Source organism: Sinocyclocheilus anshuiensis, unplaced genomic scaffold (genome assembly GCF_001515605.1).
Source record: "Sinocyclocheilus anshuiensis isolate Anshui unplaced genomic scaffold, SAMN03320099.WGS_v1.1 scaffold1994, whole genome shotgun sequence".
NCBI classification, from domain to species: domain Eukaryota; kingdom Metazoa; phylum Chordata; class Actinopteri; order Cypriniformes; family Cyprinidae; genus Sinocyclocheilus; species Sinocyclocheilus anshuiensis.
In genome coordinates this window covers 509,350-535,327 of record NW_015548215.1, presented here as the reverse complement: position 1 = coordinate 535,327, position 25,978 = coordinate 509,350, and the positions used below count along the sequence as shown (strand labels likewise).

Below are 25,978 nucleotides of genomic sequence, written 5' to 3'. Positions count from 1 at the left end.
AACTTCCTCTAAATGACGCAGGTCCACTTCCTGCCCATCATCTTCATCATCAGCTCCTGCAGCTTATCAATATTTAATAGAAACCCAGAGAGACGAAGCTCATACGAGCGTCCTGTCTGTTTCAGATCTCCCTCGGTTTAGAGCATCTCTACATGTTCTTCTCCTTCACTTGGACTGAATGGTTTCTTTATGGAAGAGATGAGCTGATGGCTGATGGTTCTCCCGTCGTTCAGCTCTGTTAGCGAGAGCTCTTTTCTCCAGCAGCTGAAAGAGAAGCTGTTTCTCTAGTACTGTAGTCTCTCACTGAACATGCTGGTGTGTTATGAATTATGTCTTTAATAGGGTTTAATATTTTGTGAGCAAATGTAGCACGACCCCGATCAAATCATGTTTCCTCACATCAGATTCTGACTCGTATTAGATCTGGTTTATTCACACGAGGATGGCGTGTTGAGATCATGTGACCGGCTGAATAAAGCGTGTTTCATCTCAGTAACTGTCCTGTTATCAGATGCTTTGAGGAATAAATCAGTCGTAGGTGACGACTCCACGTGAAACGGGATGTTTGTACAGTGACTTTAAGCTTTTTATGAGACATCAGTATTGATATTTTCTCTTATATTTTGCATTATTCTTTTTTGTTCAGCTTTTCTTTTTTCCTTTTTGTCCTTTCTTCTTTTTTCCCCTTTTTTTCCTTTTCTTCTTTCTTTTTCCTTTTCATTTTTGTCCTTCTTTTCCACTTTTATTTTCTCTTTTCTTGTTTCCTTATTTTTCTTTTCCATCACTTGCTTTTCTTTTTTTCCCTTTCCTTTTCCCATTCCTCTCTTTTCTTGTTTGAACCTTTTTTTGTTTTCAATCTTTTCCCTTCTTCTTCTTTTGTCCCTTTTCTCTTTTTCCTTCTTTTCATCCTTTGTTCTTTTTCCTCCTCTCTGCCTCCTCCTTCTTTTAGTTTGGTTTTTCGTGAGGCTTCGCTGTAAATCTGGAAGTTTGAGTCTGATCTGAGTGAACGACAGCATGTATGTTCTCCTCGTTCAGGTCTGTGTGTGTGTGTGTGTGTGTTGGGTTTGCGTGTCAGTACCATGTGCAGATGTGCTCAGATGTGTGTTTCTGCAGGAAAGCGCAGTATCAGCGGATAGGCAGCATGAGTTTGGAGCGGGACTCCATGGAGGACTACTGGAGTGAGATGAAGAGCATCGATGAGGAGCGTCAGGGAGGACCGGAGGAGCTGATGGAGCGAGCCAGCGTGGACGGTGCGTACGGATCATCATACAACTTTAGAATTATCATTCTAGTTCATGTCTCTGGTGTGAAGGAGTCTAATAGAGTGTGTTTGATGTTTCAGAGGCGGAGCTTGAGGAGGCGTGGCTGCAGGAGGCGGGGCTCTCCACGCTGGTGACGGGAACACAGAGCGACGGCCCGGCGGAGGCTCTCCTCTCCACGCTCACGCGCTCACAGGCCGCCATGGTGAAGAAACGGCTGGATAACTACACGCAGACGCTGCGAAAGAGGAACAGGCAGCCCATGAGACACGTGCGAGACGTCTTCTCCATGTCCGACGCGTCGGTGAGCGCAAAACGGTTTTCATTTCCGTTTCAAATCAGACGATCGTGCAGCAGATCTGCAGGTGTGGTCTTGTTTCTAGTGTTAATTTCGTTAACGAAATCTATGACGAAAAATGTTCGTCAATGAAGTTTTTTCCCCTGACGATAACTGAGACTAAATGAACATGCAATATTGTTGACAAAAAAAGAAGAGACTAAAACGTAGTTAAAAGAGCAAAAGCTTTACCAAAACCTTTTTATTCTTGTTGGAAAAAGTGGAGCCAAAACATTTCAGACTGCTGTACAAGACTCTATTACGTGAGCGTTCATGTTTGCGGTTGCCAGATATCTAGAGCTCAAATCCTCCAATCAGAGCTTTTCTGTTAAATGGATACGCATTCTTCCCGGCTTTTAGCTTTATGCAATCTGGCAACCATTCACACGCGCTCTCTCTGTGATCTAAAACACTGACATACAGTACTGTACGAGTAAGCTGGAGTTCAGCGATCTCCGTTTCAGATGTTCTGCTTAGATGAAAGTGTCATTCAGCAGTCTGTGCTCTGTCATGGATCTCGACTATATTGTTTGCGGATTGTAACGTTACTTACGCTGTCACGGTTGCACTACTGAGTGGAGTGCGGAGCAAGGAACGGAAGGAGACGAGGAGTACATCAACAGGAAACGAACCAAATATGGGCATAAACACTGGGACACAGGGAGCACATGGGGAACAAAACACAACACAAGCCTGACATACGCAACCTCTGTGCAGCGATAAGTCTTTTTTTTGCTGTGGTTTTAAAAGAGAAACATTAATGCAATTTGGAATTATTGGAATTACTATTAGGAATTTCTCTGTTATAATATGTGACCCTGGAGCACAAAACCAGTCATAAGGGTCAATTTTTCAAAATTGAGATTTATGCATCATCTGAGAGCTGAATAAATAAGCTTTCCATTTTGACTGAGATACAACTATTTGAAAATCTGGAATCTGAGGGTGCAAAAAAATCTAAATATTGAGAAAATCATCTTTAAAGTTGTCCAAATGAAGTTCTTAGCAATGCATATTACTAATCAAAAATTAAGTTTTTATATATTTACGGAAGGACATTTACAAAATATCTTCATGAAACATGATCTTTACTTAATATCCTAATGATTTTTGGCATAAAAGAAAAATCAATAATTTTGACCCATACAATGTATTTTTTGGCTATTGCTACAAATATACCCCAGCGACTTAAGACTGCAGGGTCACAAATGATAAAGACTAAAAGTTACATTTGACACAGGACTAAGACTAAATTAAAACTAGCTGACAAAATGAACACTACTTGTTTCACAGGCGTGTCGATTGGCTGTTGTGCAGCTGCTGCGGCCGTTTGTTCGGCGTGTGAATGCCTCTCAAAATAACCGTCACACTGACTGAGACTGGAATGAGCAGCGACCAGACGCGTTTAAAATTAGCCTCATGACAGCAGATGAGACCACAAAAACCTTAATTCATTCCTGCTGACACACATCTGAGTTTGGATTCTTTCCTCGCAAACGTCAAGATGACATGAATGTATTGAGATGTGGGCGTGGCTCCCAAAAGTCTATGCAAATGAACGTGAGCTGCAGGGGTGGAGTTTAAGAACACTAAATGATTGGCACACCACAAACTATTTGAACATCAGCTTTAATGTTGGCATGAAATGAAAATTCACTCTATTTTCTTAATGCATGCAATTACATTTTTTACATTACATTCAAAAAAATTTTTTTGAGCTTGTAATGCTTAATCAAAACACCGAAAGATCCAGTTATGATATTTTGGATTAAACATTACGGGCTTAAAACATAAAAAAAATAAACATGCATGAATAAATTGCAAGCGTTTAGAAAATAAGAGTGAATTTTAATTTCATGCCGACTTTAAAGCTGATGTTCAAAGAGTGTGTCATTTGTAGCTCAGATAGTAAATCGTGCTAGCTTGCAACAAGGTTGCGAGTTCGATTCCCAGATAACACGTTTATCTTGAGTGCAATGTAAATCACATGCATGAGTGCAACTAATGATTATCTGTTTGACTGAGCAATGGCAGCATGTTCGACTGAACAGAGAGTGTATGGAGCTGTTTTAAATGCTGTGGAGACTGTTCGGTTTAGAGGACGTGTGGTCAGTAAGCGGTCAGACAGACAGCAGCACACAGGCGTTTGTTTGGAGGCTGAATCAGTCATGAGTCACGCTCAGCTGCTCCGACAGCTGAAATATCTGATCCTCTGATTGGATATGAAGGACAGACTCACTGGACCGAAATAGTCCAACAAATGTCCAGTGTTCAGCAGGACATCGTCTATATAGACATTAATACACATGTATTAACACATGCTGAGATGATTTATATCTGACATGTGATGACCTTGATTTGTACATTTGAGTGATTCTAAACTGATTACTGATTAATTGTCTGATCGTGGTTATTGATCCAACCACAATTATTTGAGATAAATTTGAGTTTAAATTTCAATCACGTTTTGCATTCCTACAAAGGAAACGTAAGCGTTTAAAGAAATGCCATCAAAGAATAAAAAACCAAATAAACACGGGCTTCCTTCATACGAAATGAAAAGACTGCATTATATTAGATTATTTGACATTTTATATAATTATATAAGCAATTTTCACAGCATTTATGTAAGTATTGACCTATTTTATTATCATTTTTTATTATATGTGACCCTGGACCACAAAACCAGTCATAAGGGTCAATTTTTTGAAATTGAGATTTATGCATCATCTGAAGCTGAATAAATAAGCTTTCCATTGATGTGTGCTTTGTTAGGATAGGACAATATTTGGCTGAGATACAACTATTTGAAAATCTGGAATCTGAGGGTGCAAAAAAATCAAAATATTGAGAAAATCATCTTTAAAGTTGTCCAAATGAAGTTCTTAGCAATGCATATTACTAATCAAACATTAAGTTTTGATATATTTACGGTAGGACATTTACAAAATATCTTCATGGAACATGATATTTACTTAATATCCTAATGATTTTTGGCATAAAAGAAAAATCTATAATTTTGACCCATACAATGTATTGTTGTCTATTGCTACAAATATACCCCAGCGACTTAAGACTGCTTTTGTGCTCCAGGGACAAAAAAAAAAACGTATTAGGCTTGCATTGTAAGTGCCGAACAAAACAGAATTAAATAGTTAATAGCAGTTATTTGTAATGCAATTAATTGCACTGCCATTTGCAGTGGTGCATGTTGATTTCAGTGTCGAATTCCTCAGAAATGTTGTTTTTGTGGTCTATAAACTCACACAGATGGAGCAGGAATGTGTTTACCTCATGAATCCGTGTGTGATGATGTGATTTTGTTCTCTTGCAGTCTGAACTGACGCCTCCAGTTTCTCCAAACGGACAGATTGCTCCTAAACTGCCGCAGTGGAATCCACCTAAAGGTTGGACAACGTTTTTAGATTATACATTTACTTTAACATGCATTCATTTAGCCGACGCACAAAAGAGGAACATCATAAGAGACACAATGTTTACTGTACATGAGTCAAATATAAGATAGATTAGTACACAAAAAGAAGAAACGCAGAAAAGAGAAGAACAGGATTATTGTTTATTGTTTAAATGGGAGTTGTTATGGTTTTGGTTTCGATCAGAGCTCATGGAAATATCATTATCATTGGTGATTAAGGTCTTAGTCCTAGGCTTAGTTATTGTTTGGTTTGGTTTATATGTGTGTTCAGTTCCTCCGTCGTGTGCAGCGGACACTAACGACTCCAGCAGCGCTTCAGAGACCATCCTTCTGTCGTTTGATGTGCCGTATTCAGAAGTGGCTCGAGCTCATCGGAAAGGCCGGGAATGCCAAGACTGCAGGAGGATCCGTAAAGACGACAGGGATTTACCGGTGCGTTTGATGATCTGTCATAATGTCTTAAATGTGTGTTTTTCAAACTGATTCTACAAGTTACTTCCCATCAAATTTAGAGTTTTATGTTTAGTTCATGTTTGTAACTTTGGTTGGTAAAATGTTTTGATGTTTTTGGAAAGAATGCTCAGCAAGTCTGGATTTATTTGATAAAAAATACAGTAAAATTGCGAAAATGTTTTACAATTGAAAATAGCTGTTCTCTCTGTGAATCTCTGTTAAACTGTAATTTATTTCTGTGATCAAAGCTGAATTTTCTGCATCATAACTCCAGTCTTCAGTGTCACATGATCCTTCAGAAATCATTGTGCTGTTTTCCTGCATTATAAATGTCTTAACTGTCACTTTTGATCAATTTTACTTATTCTTGCTGAATAGAAGTATTAATTTCTGTCAAAAGAAAAAAAATCTTGTGAACACAGGAAAGAAAATTGTCCAGCTATCTCATGGGGTCTACATAATGCACCTTTTACTGGCAGTGTTTGTTGTTCTGTTGCTTGAAACAAAAAAAGCAGCATTTACTGAAAGCATCTTCCCTGGATAGCGAGCTCAGATCAGATGCTGCCGTCTAATGCGGTTTGTGGTCTGTTCTTCAGAGTTTTCAGATAGTGAGGCCCAGACAGGGCGTGACGCGAGTGAGCGATCTATCGTCTGAGGACATCAAGAAGATCGGCTACATCTCCCTGATCGAGCTGGCCACATTCTACGACTTCATGGGCATCGAGATGAAGAGGAACCGCGTGGTGCGCAGTAAAGCACGGGGTGCGTGTCGCTCACATCCAGACTCTGCGGAAAACTGGCTTTAAACAATGTTGTTTTGTTCCCACAGACAGCAGGATACTATTACTACTGTAAATATCCAAAACATGGTGTCAACACAGTAAATGTCCATAACAACCATAGTATCACCATAGTAAATATCCAAAAACATGGTGTCACCACAGTAAATGTCCACAACAACCATAGTATCACCATAGTAAATATCCAAAAACATGGTGTTATCACAGTAAATGTCCATAACAACCATAGTATCACCATAGTAAATATCCCAAAACATGGTGTCATCACCGTAAATGTCCACAACAACCATAGTATCACCGTAGTAAATATCCAAAAACATGGTGTCATCACCGTAAATGTCCAAAACAACCATAGTATCACTGTAGTAAATATCCAAAAACATGGTGTCATCACAGTAAATGTCCACAACAACCATAGTATCACCGTAGTAAATATCCAAAGACATGGTGTCACCACAGTAGATGTCCACAACCATAGTATCACCGTAGTAAATATCCAAAGACATGGTGTCACCACAGTAGATGTCCACAACCATAGTATCACCGTAGTAAATATCCAAAGACATGGTGTCACCACAGTAGATGTCCACAACCATAGTATCACCGTAGTAAATATCCAAAAACATGGTGTCAACACAGTAGATGTCCACAGCCACAGTATCGCCATAGTAAATATCCATAAAACATGGTGTCATCACAGTAAATGTCCACAACAACTATAGTATCGCCATAGTAAATATCCAAAAACATGGTGTCACCACAGTAAATGTCCACAACAACCATAGTATCACCATAGTAAATATCCAAAAACATGGTGTCACCACAGTAGATGTCCACAACAACCATAGTATCACCATAGTAAATATCCCAAAACATGGTGTCACCACAGTAAATGTCCACAACAACTATAGTATACCATAGTAAATATCTCAAAACATGGTGTCACCACAGTAAATGTCCACAACAACCATAGTATCACCATAGTAAATATCCATAAAACATGGTGTCACCACAGTAAATGTCCACAACAACCATAGTATCACCATAGTAAATATCCAAAAACATGGTGTCACCACAGTAAATGTCCACAAACATAGTATTACCATAGTAAATATCCAAAAACATGATGTCACCACAGTAAATGTCTACAACAACCGTTGTATTACCATAGTAAAAATCCAAAAACATGATTTTACCATTGTAATGTCCATAAAACATGATGTCACAATAGTAAATTTGAACAAAACATGGTGTTGCCATTATGAATATCCAGAAAACATGGTATTACCATAGTAAATGTCCAAAAATGATTGTGTTTTCATAGTAAATGTTCATAAACATGGTGTTACCATAGTAAATGTCAGTCATATTAACACTCAGAAACCATGTAAAACTGGCTGTAAATGTTGTCGTTTTGTTCCCACAGACAGCGGCATATTCGGCGTTCCTCTCACTACGCTGCTGGAAAACGACCAGAAAAAATACCCTGGTTCCAGAGTTCCTCTGGTTTTCAAGAAGGTACGTTCATCTTTCCTTCTTTGGTTATTAGAAACGAGGCTGGAATGTTGTGATCGAGATTGCGAGCGCTGGCTTTTCTGGAAAGTTCCCAGTCAGCACTTCTCAGGGCTCAGATACTCATCCCTCCCGCATCCTTGGACGGAGCCGCGGCGCACTATCTCACATTATCCTGACCCGACGGCCCACGCTCATCTCCGTTACAGAGGATTTCCAAAAAAACAAAGGCGGTGGCCAGAAGTGCTCTGGTTTGTTTTACGTGCCTGCATTGACCTCGATGCCTCTGTTTTTAAGTGGAATGATGGAGGCCGTTTATTGTTTCACTGGAGAGAGACTTACTGAGGAAACACTTAGAAACAGAGATGGAGGATTAGTATAGATGCTTTAATAAACCTTCAGCAGTGAATCCGCTCACCCTCAGATTCTTCCAGCATTGCAACACCGTCAGTATTTGTGTTGGGTAACTCGAGAGCTGACGGGAAGATACGGAGACCCCCAGCTGGTAGAAACCCCCCACACACAGCTGCATTCTGAACTGAGTCTGACACTCTTATCAATGACTGATAAAGACTCTGTGTGTCTGAATGAGCTGGAATCTCAATCATCTCTGTCAGAAAACAACAGCACACAGACAGACCATTGTAAATGTCCAGAAAACATGGTGTTACCTTAGTAAATATCCAAAAAACATGGTGTTACCATTGTAAATGTCCGGAAAACATGGTGTTACTGTAGTAAATGTCCAGAAGACATGGTGTTACCGCAGTAAATTTCCAGACATAATCAATCTTGCCATTGTGAATATCCAGAAAACATGGTGTTACTTTAGTAAATATCCAAAAAACATGGTGTTACCATTGTAAATGTCCGGAAAACATGCTGTTACTTTAGTAAATATCCAAAAAACATGGTGTTACCATTGTAAATGTCCGGAAAACATGCTGTTACTTTAGTAAATATCCGGAAAACATGGTGTTACTGTAGTAAATGTCCAGAAGACATGGTGTTACCGCAGTAAATTTCCAGACAACATAATCTTGCCATTGTGAATATCCAGAAAACATGTTGTTACCATAGTAAATGTCCACAAAACATGGTGTTACTTTAGTAAATATCCAAAAAACATGGTGTTACCATAGTAAATGTCCACAAAACATGGTGTTACTTTAGTAAATATCCAAAAAACACGGTGTTACCATTGTAAATGTCCACAAAACGTGGTGTTAGCTTAGTAAATATAAAAAAAAACATGGTGTTACCATAGTAAATGTCCACAAAACATGGTGTTACTTTAGTAAATATCCAAAAAACATGGTGTTACCATTGTAAATGTCCACAAAACATGGTGTTACTTTAGTAAATATCCAAAAAACATGGTGTTACCATTGTAAATGTCCACAAAACATGGTGTTACTTTAGTAAATATCCAAAAAACATGGTGTTACCATTGTAAATGTCCAGAAAACATGATGTTACCATAGTAAATTTCTAGAAAACATGGTGTTACTGCGATAAATATCCAAAAAACATGGTGTTACCATTGTAAATGTCCACAAAACATGGTGTTAGCTTAGTAAATATACAAAAAACATGGTGTTACCATAGTAAATGTCCAGAAAACATGATGTTACCATAGTAAATTTCCAGAAAACATGGTGTTACTGCGGTAAATGTCCAAAAAACATGGTATTGCCGTACAAAACATCTAGAAAACATGTTGCCATTGTGAATACCAAGAACACATGGTGTTCTTAGTAAATGTCCAGAAAACATGGTTTCACCATAGTAAAAGCCATGCTAATACCCAGAACGTGTGTTTTTGAATCTCATGTGATGATGGTGTTTGTGTTTTCAGTTGTTGTCTAAACTGGAGCAGACGGGCTTACAGACAGAGGGGATTCTCAGGGTTCCGGGATCAGCGTCCAGAGTGAAGGTAAATAGATCCAGATCTACAGCATCGTTCACACAGCAGAGATCAGCGTGATGAACACGGCCTGCTCCAGGATTTGTGCTGTTGGCGAGTTTTGCCTCATGTGACTGTGACACATCCGTAAAGCATCTGACCTGGATTTCTCCCACTGATTCCAGCTTTAATTCCACAGTCCTCAGCGTTATTCATCCATGAGTGACGAACAGCAGCTCAGGATGAGAGCAATGAAGTTACAGTCAAATCACACTCATATTGTGCGAGACGTGCTGGTGCTAAAAGAGAGTTAATAACACTTCATTATAATTGAGGGGAAGCTGGTGCTCATGATGTCGGTTTCTGTGTTTGTCCTCCTCAGCACCTGCGTCAGGAGCTGGAGCTGAAGTTCTACGAGGATCGTTTCGACTGGGATCAGGTGCGTCAGAACGACGCGGCGGGTTTGTTGAAGATGTTCATCCGCGAGCTGCCGTATCCTCTGCTGACTCAACAGCACCTGCCGGCGTTCACGGCCGCTCAGAGTGAGTCTGAACATCCATATCTGCATCTCTTCACTGACTGTTCAGAGTCACGTCTCTCATCTCTCCGTCTGTCAGGTATCTCATCACCCAAACATCAGATTCAGGCTCTTCATCTTCTCATCATGCTGCTTCCTGAAGCCAACAGAGACACACTGAAGGTCTGTTCATCTCATCACGCTCTCAAACGCTTTCTGAAGATGATGTGATGTGACTAAATAACTATACTTTAAGGCAGCAGTTCTCAAGCTTCTCAAAGACAATATTTGAACACCCTCCGAGATATTTCAAACTTGTTATTTAGAGAAACTAGGAGTGGTGATGCATTAAAATAAATACATAAAATTATGATAATTAGAATAATTAAATTTCATAATTCTAGTAACTGTAGATTTTGTACAGAAAGGGTTATTATAGTTAACTAAAACTCAAACCATAAAAAATTCCGTTACTTGAAGAAAAAAAAAGTTAACTGAAATAAAATATAAATAAATTACACTTATTTTGAGCTAGTTGCCAAAGCATCAGTTTTAGTTTTCATTTAGTTACTTGATGTACTAAAATAACTAAAACTGAATTAAAATTATATTGACATAAAAAAACTTGACAAAACAACAAAATTAATAAAAATTTTAAATTAAGTTAGAATTAAAATTAAAACAGAAAATGCAAAAAATATAACTAATTTAACATTAAACTATAATAGTATCTCAGTGATACTAAAACAACACTGGTTCACCATTTTTACTTTTCATTATCAATGAATTTACTTTTTTTTGTAATTTACAATTACTTTTTTAGTTTGTGAGATTACAGGTTTTTAAAATGACTTTTTCGCTCACAAATAGCCATTTTGACTCAATAAAATATTATAGAGCTTGACAAAATGTGTGTATATATTTTATATTTTGTATACAGTTTATCTACTTTGTTCAAGATCATGAGAACCTGGTTCTTAAATGAAAATTAATTAAATGATAATAAACAAGATATATGATTTTGGCTCACATCTTTTTTAGCTGTTTTAGTCTATTTAAATCTTGCTTTAAGTCATTTTAAGCCATCTTTTGGCCCCCTTGGGAGTGCACTGAGGGCCCTTGTGGGTCCCGGACCCCTGCTTGAGAAAAATGTGTCCTCAGAGATGAGCTAAATCTGACAAAACCTCCATCTGGGGATGTCCTCGTCTGAATGCAGGTGGTTTTCTGTGCTTATAGTATGTATAATTTCCTATGTATGGAATGTCCCTATGTAGATAGTTGAGTAAACATGTGTGGGTGAAGTATTCAAAGGAAGTTGATGAACCGGTCGGACAAATCTGTGATGACACACGCAGTCTCTCCGGTGCCAGAATACAGAGAATCAGGCTGGTTTGACGTCATGCGTTTGGTGCCCATATTCTCATGTGGAGATTCAGCGCTGATTCAGTTTAATCTGTGTGCTGAAATCAGCTGAAAATGCAGTGCAGAGCTCGTACAGCAGAGCGTGACGCCAGCAACGCCAAGGTCACGGGTTCGACTCCCAAGGAACGAATAAACATTGAATACAACGAGAGTCGAATGAATGCGTGTAAACGTGACTGGTTCCAGTGAAGTCACACGGCACTTCCTGTTTGGAGTTTGTCAGAATTTCCTCTCTAGTAATATAAAACCGGCCCGCAGGTCATCGTGGCTGATGTTTGCCGTTTGTTCACTGCACGGTGTTTGTTCTCAGGCTCTTCTGGAGTTCCTCAGAAAGGTGGTGGCGTACGAGGAGAAGAACCGCATGAGTCTGTGGAACGTCTCCATGATCGTCGCGCCGAACCTCTTCACGTTTCGCGGGAAGAACGTCAAACAGGAGGAGATGCAGGGTGCGGTCGCTGCGGCCCAGCTCGTGCGTCTCCTCATTACCCATCAGGACCTGCTGTGGACGGTGAGCACCTGCAACATCAGCGACTTCATCAGCGGTGCTCATGAATATTAATGAGGTGTCTTGGCTGATTGGCTGACATTGGTAAACGTTCATTGTAGGATCATCACAGATCGGTGAAGTCGGTATTTTCTGCGTCTTTGGGACTGACATCTGCTCTTTACTAAAATAACTAAATCTTAATCAAATATATTTTTAAAAATAACTAAATATTAAAATAATAATTTAACCCCTTAACTGTCACCGTCCTGCTAGTTTTCTTCAATATATTACAATTAAATCCTAATCTAATCATGACAAACTATATATCGTTGGAAAGGTCCAAGACTCCTAAATTGATATTTTACCACTGTTTGTTGTTAAAAAATGATGTAGGAGCAGTAATACATTAATTTATGACAAGAGTGCACCTCAAAACATATACAGTGGGTACGGAAAGCACTGTGAGCTGTAAGGTCTTATATAGACAGGTGTGTGGCTTTCCTAATCAAGTCCAATCAGTATAATCAAACACAGCTGGACTCAAATGAAGGTGTAGAACCATCTCAAGGATGATCAGAAGAAATGGACAGCACCTGAGTTAAATATATGAGTGTCACAGCAAAGGGTCTGAATACTTAGGACCATGTGATATTTCAGTTTTTCTTTTTTAATAAATCTGCAAAAATGTCAACGATTCTGTGTTTTTCTGTCAATATGGGGTGCTGTGTGTACATTAATGAGGAAAAAAAATTAACTTAAATGATTTTAGCAAATGGCTGCAATATAACAAAGAGTGAAAAATTGAAGGGGTCTGAATACTTTCCGTACCCACTGTACATCATAACATCATAACAATACATCTGACCTTTGTCACAAAAATTCTATTTGTTTCCTTTTTTTCCGATCACATGTTTTAGTAATCATCATATATTATATATCATTTGAAAGCTTAAAATCCTCAGAATTCATCCTGTGAAAACCGTTTTGAAATCGGACATTGCATTACCATAGAAATGGACCTTAAAATCTTTTAGCGGGCTCCTCCCCCTTAGTGCGGGGTGTCATATTACAAAATGTATTATGGTCTTTTGGAATAAAAACTTATTAGAATCTTGACAAAATACATATCGTCAGAAAGGTTATTTTGTGATAGGAGTAATACTGAGAGAGAAATGTATACATTTGTGACAGAAAAATGCATCAAAACAATTCAATGTGGTTTGTATGGCACCCGGTGGCTGTTTGTGGTATAACGCCTAAACTAAATTGCATAGTAACCTCACATTTTTTTTTTTATATCAACTTCAAATTTGGAACACAACTTATTTTAAACATATGGCTTTAATTTTATGCCAAATTTGGTTTAAAACCTATTTTGTAAAATATTTATTTTATACAAAATAAAATAAAAATAGTACAGTAGTACATATTATTTACAGTAAATGTAAACTTCTATAACTTTTTTTTACTTTCATTTTTTTAAAAATGAGTTCACTTCTGCAATAATCTGCTGAATGTCGTCTTTAAAGAGACCAACCTTAGGCCTGTATTCAAAAGCGTTAATGAATTATAACAATTTAAGTTTGAATAGTGCACTTTCAAGTCAATGTTCAAAAAAAAGGGGGGGGGGTGACAGTTAAGAGGTTAAATATTACAAATATTTAAAAAGTAATATTATAATAAAAACTACATAGTAAAAACATAACTAATAAAATGACAGAAACACAGCAACATTTCTAAAACCTTAAGTAAAATTACAGTGAAAACAGAAAATGCAAAAAGAAAAATAATAATAATATTACTACTGTAATAGTATCGCAGTGTTAACACTAAAATAACACTGGTTCCCTGTTTATCTTTTATCACCAAAGCATTTACATGACTTCTCAAAATTGCTTTTTACTCACATATACTATTTCTATAATCTATCTAAAAATGTAAACAAATGAAGATACATTTCTTAATTTCCATGACTTTTCCTGTGCTTATGAATATTAATGAGGTGTCTTAGCCAGTGGCGGAGCCAGGATGTTTTCATAGGGGTGGCCAGGGAGGGGCTTCATTATTATTTTAATATAAAAATGTGTTTGACTATAAACTACTAGACTATTTTAGTGCCTAAAACACAACTGAATACAATTAATTTCTTCTTAATTGTGATTGAGATATTTGTGAATTATTATATCAAGTAATACTGAGTGAATATGACAATTTTTGTGTTATTCCTCACTTCCAGGTATTTAAATAAAAGGGCTCACTATAGCTTTATTGCTCAGTCAGCTATTTTATGCATTTAAATGGTTTCACTTTCGTTTGTACTTTTCAAATTAATGAAAAAAATTGCGCATATTTTCTAGTATAAGTGCATTGTGCTCAATTACTTGTGCATTAAATTACAAATAAAAAAATGCATATCAGCTTGCGCCTTATATTGTGATCTGGAATTGCAGAATATATTTTAGTACATGCATTTGAGAGACATGCATGCACGGTTTGCAGCTTTAATCGCCTTTTTGGTAATTTCATGACTTAACTGACAACAGAACTACGTTGTATTTCTTGTGCGCTTATTTATGATCAGAGCGTGCGCCGCATATTCGCGTACAGTTGAAGTGTGTGTGCTGTGAGCACAGTAAGATGGTTGACAGGACAGGAACGTTTGTTTTACTGATACAGCCTAACAACATCTCATCGTTGTTTTACTGTAGCTCATTTCACTTGCGCCTGGCACTGAGGCGAAACTGAAGTGCGCGTCTGAAAAGTCTCCCGTTTGATGTGGATGCAAAGAAATACGCCGGTTCCACGTCTTAATAAATGCATTTCGTGTCAAGAAAAAGGGGACTGCAGTTTTGAGCAGGGTGTGGCTAAGCTTAGGTCAGTGGTGGCCCTGGCTCCGCCCCTGGTCTTAGCTGATTGGCTGACATCTGTAAACAGGTGACGTTCAAGTCGTTGTTTTCTGCGTCGGTGTGACTGATGTCCGCTCTTCATATCCGCAGGTCCCGTGTTTTCTGATCTCCCACGTCAGGAAAATGAACGAAGCCGCCATGGGCAAGAAAACACCGACTTCAGAGAAAAGCAAACGCAGGCTACTGAAGAGATGGAACACGGAGAAGGAGCGCGAGCGCAGTGAAGTGAGTGCTGATGGGATTGAAGCGGTTCAGATGAGTGTGTAGTGAAGCGGGAGCTACAGGGGTTCATGAGCTGATGAAAATGTTTGGGAATCCCTGGTGTAGCGTAACATTTTGCTGCATGTCACGAACAGTCACTGTGCACATTTCCATGGGGCCATTCACACAGAATTAGTGCTGGGCGGTATATCGAGTTTGTACGATACTATCGCGATACGGTATGAGGCAATACGGTTTATATGGATATACAGTAGTTTGATACGAGTGCATCTGAAAATATAGCGGAGGACACAGACTGAGCTGCTGCGGAGAAAGTGCATAATCCAGTTTGTTCTAAACATGTGACAAGCTTCATATCAAGGCCTTTAAAAACTGGTAAGACTTAGTTTATAGTTTGGTTTGGTATATTAGTTTAAGCGGTTCTGACTGAGACACTAGCTACTCGCGCTGTTTAATGTGTTTGAGATGTGCTGTCTTCCTGAATGCAGAACTTACATTTCACAGCTATATTCTCCGTCTGTAAATGTTAGAAAGCCATGGAAATATTTCCATTTTTCTGTCAGAAGTGCATGAGCTTCTGCTTTGGGATTCTCCGCTAAACTCCACAGACTTCAGTGAACGAGCGCCAAACAGACGGAGCTCAATAAAATAGGAGCGCAGCAATTCTGACTAAAATATACATTTCGCTGAAATATTTGTAGTGGTAATAAAAGAAAAACAGTGAACCTGTGTTATTTTACAGGTAGTTTTTATTTCGCAATTTTTTTGTTTTCACTTTAATTTTAAAGTTTTAGTAATTTTTTTTATTTTGTAATTTTTATTATAGATTTTTAAATGTCTAGTTTTTAATCAACATTTAGTTATTTTAGGAAAGAAAAATGAAGAGCAGACATCTGCTTTAACGATAGAGAGTGTGAAAAATTGAAAATATGAGTTTAAAAGTCGTGATTATTACTTTAAAAGTTGAAATGACATATGTTGAAGTTATGACATATAAAGTCAAAATAATTGACATAAAATGTAGAAACTGACATATTACATCAAAAATATTACTTTAAAAGTCGAAATTGACATGCTAAGTCAAAATTATGCCTAAAAGTTGAAATTATGACATTAAGTCAAAAATATGGCTTCAGTCATAATTGACATTAAAAGTAGAAATTGACATGCCAAGTCAAAATGATAAAAAAACAGCAACAGTCATTTTTTGAGTTTTTTTAAATGTCAACTTTTTGTCATAATTTTGACTTTGTAATAATTGTGACTTTTAACGTCATAATTTCAATTTTTGTCATAATTTAAACTTTTCATCTCATAATTGTTACTTTAAATCAATTATGAAACAAATTTGATTTCAGCTGAATATTGATTGTCTGATTATTGACTGAATATTAAAACCCATGTTTCGTTTAAACGGACAGCATGTGTTAATCTGAAGTCTTGTTGTCTCTAGGCGAGCGCTGCCTGGATCCAGACGCACATTTACTAGACGTTTACCGCGTTAACCCTCACTGTGAATGGGTCTTAAAGTCACGGCTGACCTGAAGGAGTATGTTTACTGCAGAAGACCATCAGCTGCTCCGAGGCTCTCGGTCGGAGGTCAGGGGTCAAACGGTTCAATGCTGGCCATTGTGTTTGTTTGGAGCCAAAACTGTGTGACCTCCCCGATCAGAAGTCCTCATCAGGACGCATGTTTCATCGCTTTATGCCACTAGCCAGTGTATAAAAAGAGCATGTACATAATATTTATACCACTAATTTATCCCGCTGTATGATAATGATTTTGTATTGTTTATATACGCTGCATGTTTGTGATGAAGCCATGTGAACTTAAACACTACGAACCTAGTTTTTAGATTGCAGTGTTAGAATGAGATGTGATTTTAACCCTTTTTTGCACATAATATAAAGGCTTACATGGTTACATTCACTTTATTTGTTTTCATAGCCTTTAATATGTATTGTTTTGTTGGACAACATTGGGCGGTAAGTGAAATACATATATATTAAATACAGATTTTTTAAAATCCAAATACAGAGATATACCGTATACCGCAAATCGGCCCAAAAATACCGAGATATGAATTTTATATGATCGCCCATCCCTACACAGAATGCGGTTTTGTATTCCACTTAATGCAAAATAAATTGAAAAAACGTGTCTCGAGACCGTATCATTTTCCATGTTCTTCGTTTTTGCGTTGGGTGAATGCAAAAAAAAGGTCCTAGACGTTTTATAAAGTTATATTAAACACATGTTCAGCTCATGTTCACATGGAAACTAAATTGCAGGGGAATACAAAAACACGTTCTGTGTGAACGTCTACAAACATCGGCGAGTATGAATCTGTTCAGACGGACTGTAGCTACTCGAACTCGCTGTTAAGGGCCCGTTCACACAGAACGCGTTTCCATGGAAGTACCATGGGGAAAAGAACAAGGTCTCCATACACGTTTCTTAAAAGTGCAAACACGTCTGTCTAGCGCGTTTACATAGAAAACTGGTGGACAAGCAGCGCTGTGAATGAAAAACGCGTGTAAACAGCCGCTAAAGAGATTAACAAATGCTGCTAATTCACTTCAGCTCACTTTACATAATAAGCAGTAAGGACGCCTTGGGCTTCTTGAGGTACGTTATTACAGTATTAAGAGTATCACCAAGTAGAGAGAGTGTGCTGTTACCTGTGTCTATCGAGCGTATTCTCCAGGTCAAGTCAAACATTCACGGTTAAAATCACTTCACGATGTTCGCTGAGGAAATATCTTTGTCGTTTCATCCTTCCAACGGTTAAAAAGATTTAAACATGAGGCGCGGTGAAATGGCGCGTAATTTGATCCAGCGTTTCGCATTGCTCGACGGTTGAGGTGGAATTCAAATAACTACAATAATTAAATTGGAATTAAATAAAATAATAGCGTGAATAATGTCAATACCTTGCTTAGTTCCTAGTTTCCGAGTGAATCGGTTTATTGCTGACCTGAAGGAGTATGTTTACTGCAGAAGACCATCAGCTGCTCCGAGGCTCTCGGTCGGAGGTCAGGGGTCAAACGGTTCAATGCTGGCCATTGTGTTTGTTTGGAGCCAAAACTGTGTGACCTCCCCGATCAGAAGTCCTCATCAGGACGCATGTTTCATCGCTTTATGCCACTAGCCAGTGTATAAAAAGAGCATGTACATAATATTTATACCACTAATTTATCCCGCTGTATGATAATGATTTTGTATTGTTTATATACGCTGCATGTTTGTGATGAAGCCATGTGAACTTAAACACTACGAACCCTCGCTGAACCTGTGAAGAACTCGAGCGGCGCGTATTTCACCCTGAAATCAAAACAATCAAGTCCATAGAGCTTTTTTTTGTTTTTGACATTTGTGACATTTCATGAAAAAAAAATTGTGATTTACTGATTTGGGGAAAATTTTTGTTAACTGTTTTTTGTTACATTTATTTTTACTGTAAAAATGACTTACAGAATTGAGGCTGAGAATCATAATTGAGCATAAATATTGTTCATTAATATTGAACAAAAAAAGTAAAGTGCCCTGATGTATTACAGTAATATATATTTTTATTTAAAAAAAAGATTTTTACAGGAATGCGAATTTGCGTTTGAATGTTTAATTACTAATTTATCCCGCTGTATGATAATGATTTTGTATTGTTTATATACGCTGCATGTTTGTGATGAAGCCATGTGAACTTAAACACTACGAACCCTCGCTGAACCTGTGAAGAACTCGAGCGGCGCGTATTTCACCCTGAAATCAAAACAATCAAGTCCATAGAGCTTTTTTTTGTTTTTGACATTTGTGACATTTCATGAAAAAAAAATTGTGATTTACTGATTCGGGGAAAATATTTGTTAACTGTTTTTTGTTACATTTATTTTTACTGTAAAAATGACTTACAGAATTGAGGCTGAGAATCATAATTGAGCATAAATATTGTTCATTAATATTGAACAAAAAAAGTAAAGTGCCCTGATGTATTACAGTAATATATATTTTTATTTAAAAAAAAAGATTTTTACAGGAATGCGAATTTGCGTTTGAATGTTTAATTCTCATTAAATGTCACAAATACAAAAAAATAAAAAAAAAATACTCAAAGCGAAGTTAAATTAATTTTTGCCGTTTTGGTGTGAAATATGAGCTGGACGTGTTCTTGTGAGATTCATCAACACGGGTCAATATTACCTCTAATTAAACCAGATGAATATTAATGCCAACATCAAACACTAACCGGATTAATGAAGGACTCGAATGAGAATCCAGAAACATAGCGACTCAAATGAAGACAGAAGATCATCCAGATGCTAAACGACCTTTGAACTTTTACCTTGTATCATGTTCTCAATGTCTGCCAATAACACATCTTCATCATCATCATCATCATCATCGTTCTCTTTGATGCTCTGAATTTGATTAGATTTTTTTTTTACTCTAAAAGCTATTTTTATGTATGATGTACTGAAATGTTCACCTGTTAATTATGATTTTTTAATTTGATTTTTATAGTAAGTTCTTGCTGCTGCCAACTGGATTTATGTTGAAGATCATTTATTTTCCTCATGATGTTGGTGTTTTATCATACTGAGCGTTACACTGAAGCGTTTTACAGTCATTTAAAGCCATCAGAACATTACTTTGTAGCCTTGTTTCATCAAAACCAAAAGGAGTCAGCCGAACATGAAGTCTCCGAGTATTACGAGGAACATGTAGCCACATCCTAGACTTCATATCATGACTGTGTACTGCTGAACTGAGACTAGTCATGTTGTAATATTGAGTGAAACCAACTAATCCAATTAAAAGACATGAAACCACCTGCTGTGTGTGAGAGTGTGTGTGTGTGTGTGAGTGAGTGAGTGTGTGTGTGAGAGAATGTGTGAGGGAGTGTGCGTGTGTGAGTGTGTGTGTGTGAGCGTGTGCGTGAGTGTGTGTGAGAGAATGTGTGTGTGTGTCAGTGTGTGTGTGTCAGTTCTCTTTGACTGAATCTCAGGATCAGGGCTCTGGAATGTTCCACAATCTTCCTGATAGTGAAGGAATGTCGAAGAGGTGAACTTTCATCACCAGTAAAACAAGCAAAACACTCTGCTATGAAACAACCAGCACTTTATTAACGAGCAGGGTTTCTGCAGGCCGTATGAGGGCACATACAAGACCCAGTACAGAAGAGGACAGTGAGATTTATTAGCAACACTTCAGCATTTATTAACAATTTACAACAGATCTCCATTACTTTAATTCATTTTACAAAAAAACAACTCCGCTGTCAAACACTAGAATATGGAATTGACCTTTACACAGTTCTTCCTCACTGTTTGTGTTTTTTTCCAGTGCAAATTATTCTTAAAATCAAGATACATTTACTTGAGAAGCAAAATGACATAAGATACAGGGATTAAAGTGTTCCGTCGCTACGACGGATTTCTGTCAGTTCATAAAGAGAGTCACTTGCTTCATTCCTGAATGATTCAGCCGTTCGAACGAATCAATTGAATGAATGATTCAGTGATAAAATCAGTGACTTGCCGCCACCTGCTGGTGGATTTAGTTTCTTTTTTAGCGATTCAGTGATAAAATCAGTGACTTGCCGCCACCTGCTGGTGGATTTAGTTTCATTTTTAGCCTATAATTAGTTATTTTATTAGCTGACATTTGACTCCTTAAAGTGACTTTCAGGAGTATTTTCTTTTTACCTTTATAATGGCATCATTTTCATCTGTCAAATTCAAAAATGTATGTTTATAAGCTTTTTAAAAGTTCTATTTAAAACAATATAATAAGAAGTAGAATAAGACAAATAAGTCACCAATCATATGAAATTAGTATTAATAAATTAATTTGTACTCCAGAGGTGGCACAGAAGAACACAAACGTGGCTTGTAGGTACATTTCCAGACGTTTAATGAGGCTCAGAGGTGGTTTGAGTGCAATTAAATCCATACATTCATGTGGAGATTAATGTTTTAAATATAACATTTTGAATACAGAAATATGATTCAAATAACTGTAATTATACGCAGGTGGCGGCAAGTCACTGATTTTATCACTGAATCATTCATTCAATTGATTCGTTCGAACGGATGAATCATTCAGGAATGAAGCAAGTGACTCTCTTTATGAACTGACAGAAATCCGTCGTAGCGACGGAACACTTTAATCCCTGTATCTTATGTCATTTTGCTTCTCAAGTAAATGTATCTTGATTTAAAGATGTTTAGATATTTGTACTGGAAAACATTTCATTTTTATTTTCCAGTGCATGCAACACTTAATGCCACGACTTAATGAATTTAAGACTCTCTGCTCTGATTTAACACCTTTTTAAGGCCTTCATCTGTGAAAGGGTGAATTAAGACCCGCAGAAACCCTGAACAAGTATCAAATCTAAACCTGTTATGAGTCAAAATTCACAAACCATCTGCAGAACTATTAAAACCATCCTCAGTACAAAAGGATTGAGCTGTGTTTGCATGAACCGGAGGTGTTTACGCAGCGTTATCCGGGCAGGAGTGAGGGAAGACGTGTGGGTGAGCGAAGGCGGCGCTGAAGTCCAGCTCATCGGTGACGTGACCCTTAAAGACGCGCAGGTTCCTCATGCAGCCGCGGAACGGCTCTCTGGAGCTCAGACAGTTCTGCTTCACGTCCGCTGCGAGAGAACACAGAAACACTGATCAGATCCACCGTCACGTCAGCTGCATTCACATCAGTGCCGTTATCGTTAATAACTAATGAACAACAGGCTCATGGTGAGTGCACAGGATTATGGGAGCCGTACCTGGGTATCCGCCCACATAGATGGGGTTTTTGGTCTCGGCTGAGGTGGAGGATGAGTACGGGTTCTCTGCGGTCACCGTCACACCGTCTACGGTCAGACTCAAGCTGTGCTTCTGCTTCTTGGCCACCAGGGTGCGCCAGCGGCCGTCACACATGGACACAGCGCTCCTGCTGCTCGCCGTGATCCAGCCCGCGCCGTTATTCACATTAAACACCACCTGTGACGGGACGAGCGCGCTATTAACCATCAGCACACACTGGAAATCACATGAGGGGCCAACCAATGATAAAAACAATGGACCAGAGTGACTGTTAACTAAACTGAAACCATAAAAAAAGAAAAAAAATCATAACTTTAAATGAAATGTGACCCTGGAGCACAAAACCAGTCATAAGGGTCAATTTTCTGAAATTGAGATGTATGCATCATCTGAAAGCTGAATAAATAAGCTTTCCATTGATGTATGGTTTGTTAGGATAGGACAATATTTGAAAATCTGGAATCTGAGGGTGCAAAAAAATCTAAATATTGAGAAAATCATCTTTAAAGTTGTCCAAATGAAGTTCTTAGCAATACATATTACTAATCAAAAATTAAGTTTTGATATATTTACGGTAGGAAGTTTACTAAATATCTTCATGGAACATGATCTTTACTTAATATCCTAATGATTTTTGGCATAAAAGAAAAATGTATAATTTTGACCCATACAATGTATTGTTGGCTATTGCTACAAATATACCCCAGCGACTTAACACTGCTTTTGTGCTCCAGGGTCACGAATAAAGATAAAAAATGTGAATCTTATTTCAGCTATATTTCTCTTTTTTGTTTAGTTTAAATTGACACATTAAAATAACTAAAACTCATAAAAAAAACTAAATAATAATAGTACATAAAAATGAATAAATACTATATAGACAAATTGCATAAAATAACAAGTACATAACTAAACTAAAAGTAAAAAAATTATAAATAAAATTAAAATATTATGTAGACAAATTGCATAAAATAAGTAAACTGCATAAAAACAACTAAACAAATAAAACCTGGCAAATAAAAATGAATAAATGCTATACAGACAAATTAAAAGATACATAAAAAGATAAATGCATAAAATAACTAAAACTTAATCAAATAAACCTAATAAATACAATATGGATTGCATCAAATAACTAAACATAGTAAATAAAAATAATAAAACATACTATATAGACAAATTGCATCAAATAAATAAATTGCATAAAAATTTAAATTAAACCTAGTAAATAAAAATACAAAAATACTATATAGACAAATTGCATAAAAAACAAAATGCATAACTAAAATACATAAAATAACCAAATAAAAAATACTATATAGACAATATTGTGTATATATAAAATAAACTAAATAAACTAAATATATTAAATACTATATAGACAAATTGCAAAAAATCAAAATGCATAACTAAAATACATAAAATAACAAAATAAAAATACTATATAGACAATATTGTATATATAAAATAACAAACTAAATAAAATAAATATATTAAATACTATATAGACAAATTGCATAAATAAATAAAATGCATAAAATAATTAAAACTAAAAAAACTAATAAATTAAAAAAAAAAAATACTATACTGATACATGTAAAAAAAATAATGAAAATTATAAAATTACTAAAACTTAAAAATTAAAACGAAAACAGAAATATATATATATATATATACACACACAGTATATAAAAACTAATTCACAATATGAACAGATTTACAGCAGTATATGAATGTTACTAAATGAACACTGGTGGTGTCTTCGGCACACAGAGAAGGTGTTGGTGATATTAACCTGTCCGTTGACGAGCTCCAGGCCGATGGCGTCCACTTTAGTGCTGCTGATTCCCAACAGAACCCCATCCGGCGCCGTGGAGCGGAAGTCCAGACTCACGGAGACGTCCGAGCCCACGTTATAGCCCTCTTTCACTGCGGAGAGAGCGAGACGTCAGCCTCTGTTTGAACACTCATCATTCATCATCAGTGTCAGACTCACTGAAAGCGGCGTATCCGCTGCCGCTGAAGAAGCTGCCGCTCTGAGCGCGTCTGAAGCAGGAGCCCGCGGCGTGAGACGACAGCGCAGCGCTGAGCTTCATCTGGACGCCGCTGAACATCACGTCCCGCAGACACGCCGCCAGACTGTGTGTCACCTGAAGAACCACAGGTTAGAAACATTTCTGCAGGGTTCCCGCACGTTGGTTAACTTAAAATTCAAAGACCTTTCAAGGACTTTCCAGGTCCAAAAAAACCCTCAAATACAAGGACTTAATGTGGGACACATTTCAAGTGAGAGCAATCGTGTTACCTTGTAAGATACATTGTTACAGTTTTCATGTGATATTTATTTGTCGTATTTCTGTTTTGCATAAAACTGAAGAATATTCGGTACATCCTATACTGTATTCTAAAATGATCTGATATTAACTTTTGCATGGGTTTTATTGAAAAGAGCTTCGGCTCATGTAACCAGAAGTTTTAAGATGTATGAATATGCTTTTAAGTTTTTCTTGCCTCATGGGTTAACATTATCTAAACAAGCAAACATTAATTTCACGGTGTGTCTGTGAAACGTTAAGGTACCATTGTAGTAGTTTAACACGCGCGTGAACGTCATGGCAACGTACAACTATGGCAAGCCAAAAAAGTCAGAAGTACGCTATAGATAAATCGCGTTTACATACAAAACGCCGTTAAAAGAGCGCCGTCAAATACGTCGTCCTGATAGCAGACGCCGTAAAAAACACTGTATTTAACGACATAAATTTAATTCTGACTCTTTTGGCTTGCCATATGCAACACAAAGTATCTCACGCGGGAAACAGTTAACGTAACGTGTAAAACGCGCGTTTCAAGGACCCGTGGGAACCCTGTTTCTGACACGTTTATTGAGAACGACAGGTTTGGTGGAGGGCAATTACGTTTCCGATTCTCCTGGCGGTGTATGTGGCAGGAAGTCCGCCGAGGTACAACTTCCCCTCCACGTCTAGCGTGTGTCCTTTAGTGTGTTTGCGGTCCGATTCGGTCCCGTCCACACTGACCATCACCATCTTCTTACTGAACTCGGCCTTCACCTGCACAAACACAGCAGACATCAGTGTTTAACCCTATAAAGCTACTGCATCATATTTGATATGTATTGTTGGCTATTGCTACAAATATACCCCAGCGACTTAACACTGCTTTTGTGCTCCAGGGTCACATTTAATAAAGTAAGCTTAAGAAGCATCAGAATTGTATCATATAAATAGCAGCATCTGCACCAAGTTCATATTTTTGCTCAGTTTGAATAAAACTGAGCTGTTTTTTCCTCTATATAAAAGGCATAAAAGCTTGATGCATCAGATATGATGCTCTGCAAAATACATACACACTTTAATTTTTATCTACAGGTTCAATAAAGATGTATTATTTCATTTGTCAGGTTGTGCACAGGACTCACGGTGTGCCAGAGGCCGTTGTTGATGGGCGTGGCCAGCGAGGCGTGGGCGGGGCCTTTCCCCAGGTCACATGACAGCAGCACACGCCCCCCCTGCACCTGCAGAACGGCGTAATCCTGCTGGTTTGCATTGGCCATGTAGAAGAGAACGCCGCTGCGAGCGAACGTCCGAACCGACAGCTTCACCGCAAAACTGAGACGAGGAACACAAAGAAGCATTAAATTATTAGGGAAGATCTGTCTGTGAGTGTCTGTCACAGTCAACAACTTTCAGCTGCAAAATGTCTGGGATATGTGAGTATTTAAAATAAATATAGAAGGTACATGTAGGTATGAAATATTTAATTTAATATATTTTATAATATATTTAAATATTTATCATTTATCTATTTATAAATATTACAAAAATAATAAAATATGGGACAAAATATATACAATCAAATATTTAAAAATATTA

At 37.5% G+C, this 25,978-nt stretch overlaps 2 protein-coding genes across 2 annotated transcripts in view; one reads left to right on the top strand and one right to left on the bottom strand.

Annotated features, from left to right (window-relative positions):
- LOC107653873 (rho GTPase-activating protein 18-like) overlaps positions 1-15,302 on the top strand; it is a 30,911-nt gene extending 15,609 nt beyond the window's left edge. The window contains exons 3-13 of the mRNA XM_016440742.1: positions 1,114-1,250; positions 1,343-1,563; positions 4,931-5,003; positions 5,304-5,464; positions 6,082-6,247; positions 7,712-7,803; positions 9,656-9,733; positions 10,086-10,245; positions 10,321-10,403; positions 11,953-12,150; positions 15,126-15,302. Coding sequence (XP_016296228.1) covers positions 1,114-1,250; positions 1,343-1,563; positions 4,931-5,003; positions 5,304-5,464; positions 6,082-6,247; positions 7,712-7,803; positions 9,656-9,733; positions 10,086-10,245; positions 10,321-10,403; positions 11,953-12,150; positions 15,126-15,302 — 1,546 coding nt within the window. The remainder of the gene's footprint in view (positions 1-1,113; positions 1,251-1,342; positions 1,564-4,930; positions 5,004-5,303; positions 5,465-6,081; positions 6,248-7,711; positions 7,804-9,655; positions 9,734-10,085; positions 10,246-10,320; positions 10,404-11,952; positions 12,151-15,125) is intronic.
- A 6,219-nt stretch (positions 15,303-21,521) lies between these two features.
- The window catches only part of LOC107653872 (laminin subunit alpha-1-like), a 60,766-nt gene continuing 56,309 nt past the window's right edge, over positions 21,522-25,978 (bottom strand). Inside the window, exons 49-54 of the mRNA XM_016440741.1 lie at positions 25,525-25,714; positions 25,004-25,156; positions 24,082-24,235; positions 23,881-24,014; positions 22,046-22,262; positions 21,522-21,916 (exon numbers count right to left, since the gene is read on the bottom strand). Of these exons, the coding sequence (XP_016296227.1) occupies positions 21,756-21,916; positions 22,046-22,262; positions 23,881-24,014; positions 24,082-24,235; positions 25,004-25,156; positions 25,525-25,714 (1,009 nt within the window). The 3' untranslated portion in view covers positions 21,522-21,755. The remainder of the gene's footprint in view (positions 21,917-22,045; positions 22,263-23,880; positions 24,015-24,081; positions 24,236-25,003; positions 25,157-25,524; positions 25,715-25,978) is intronic.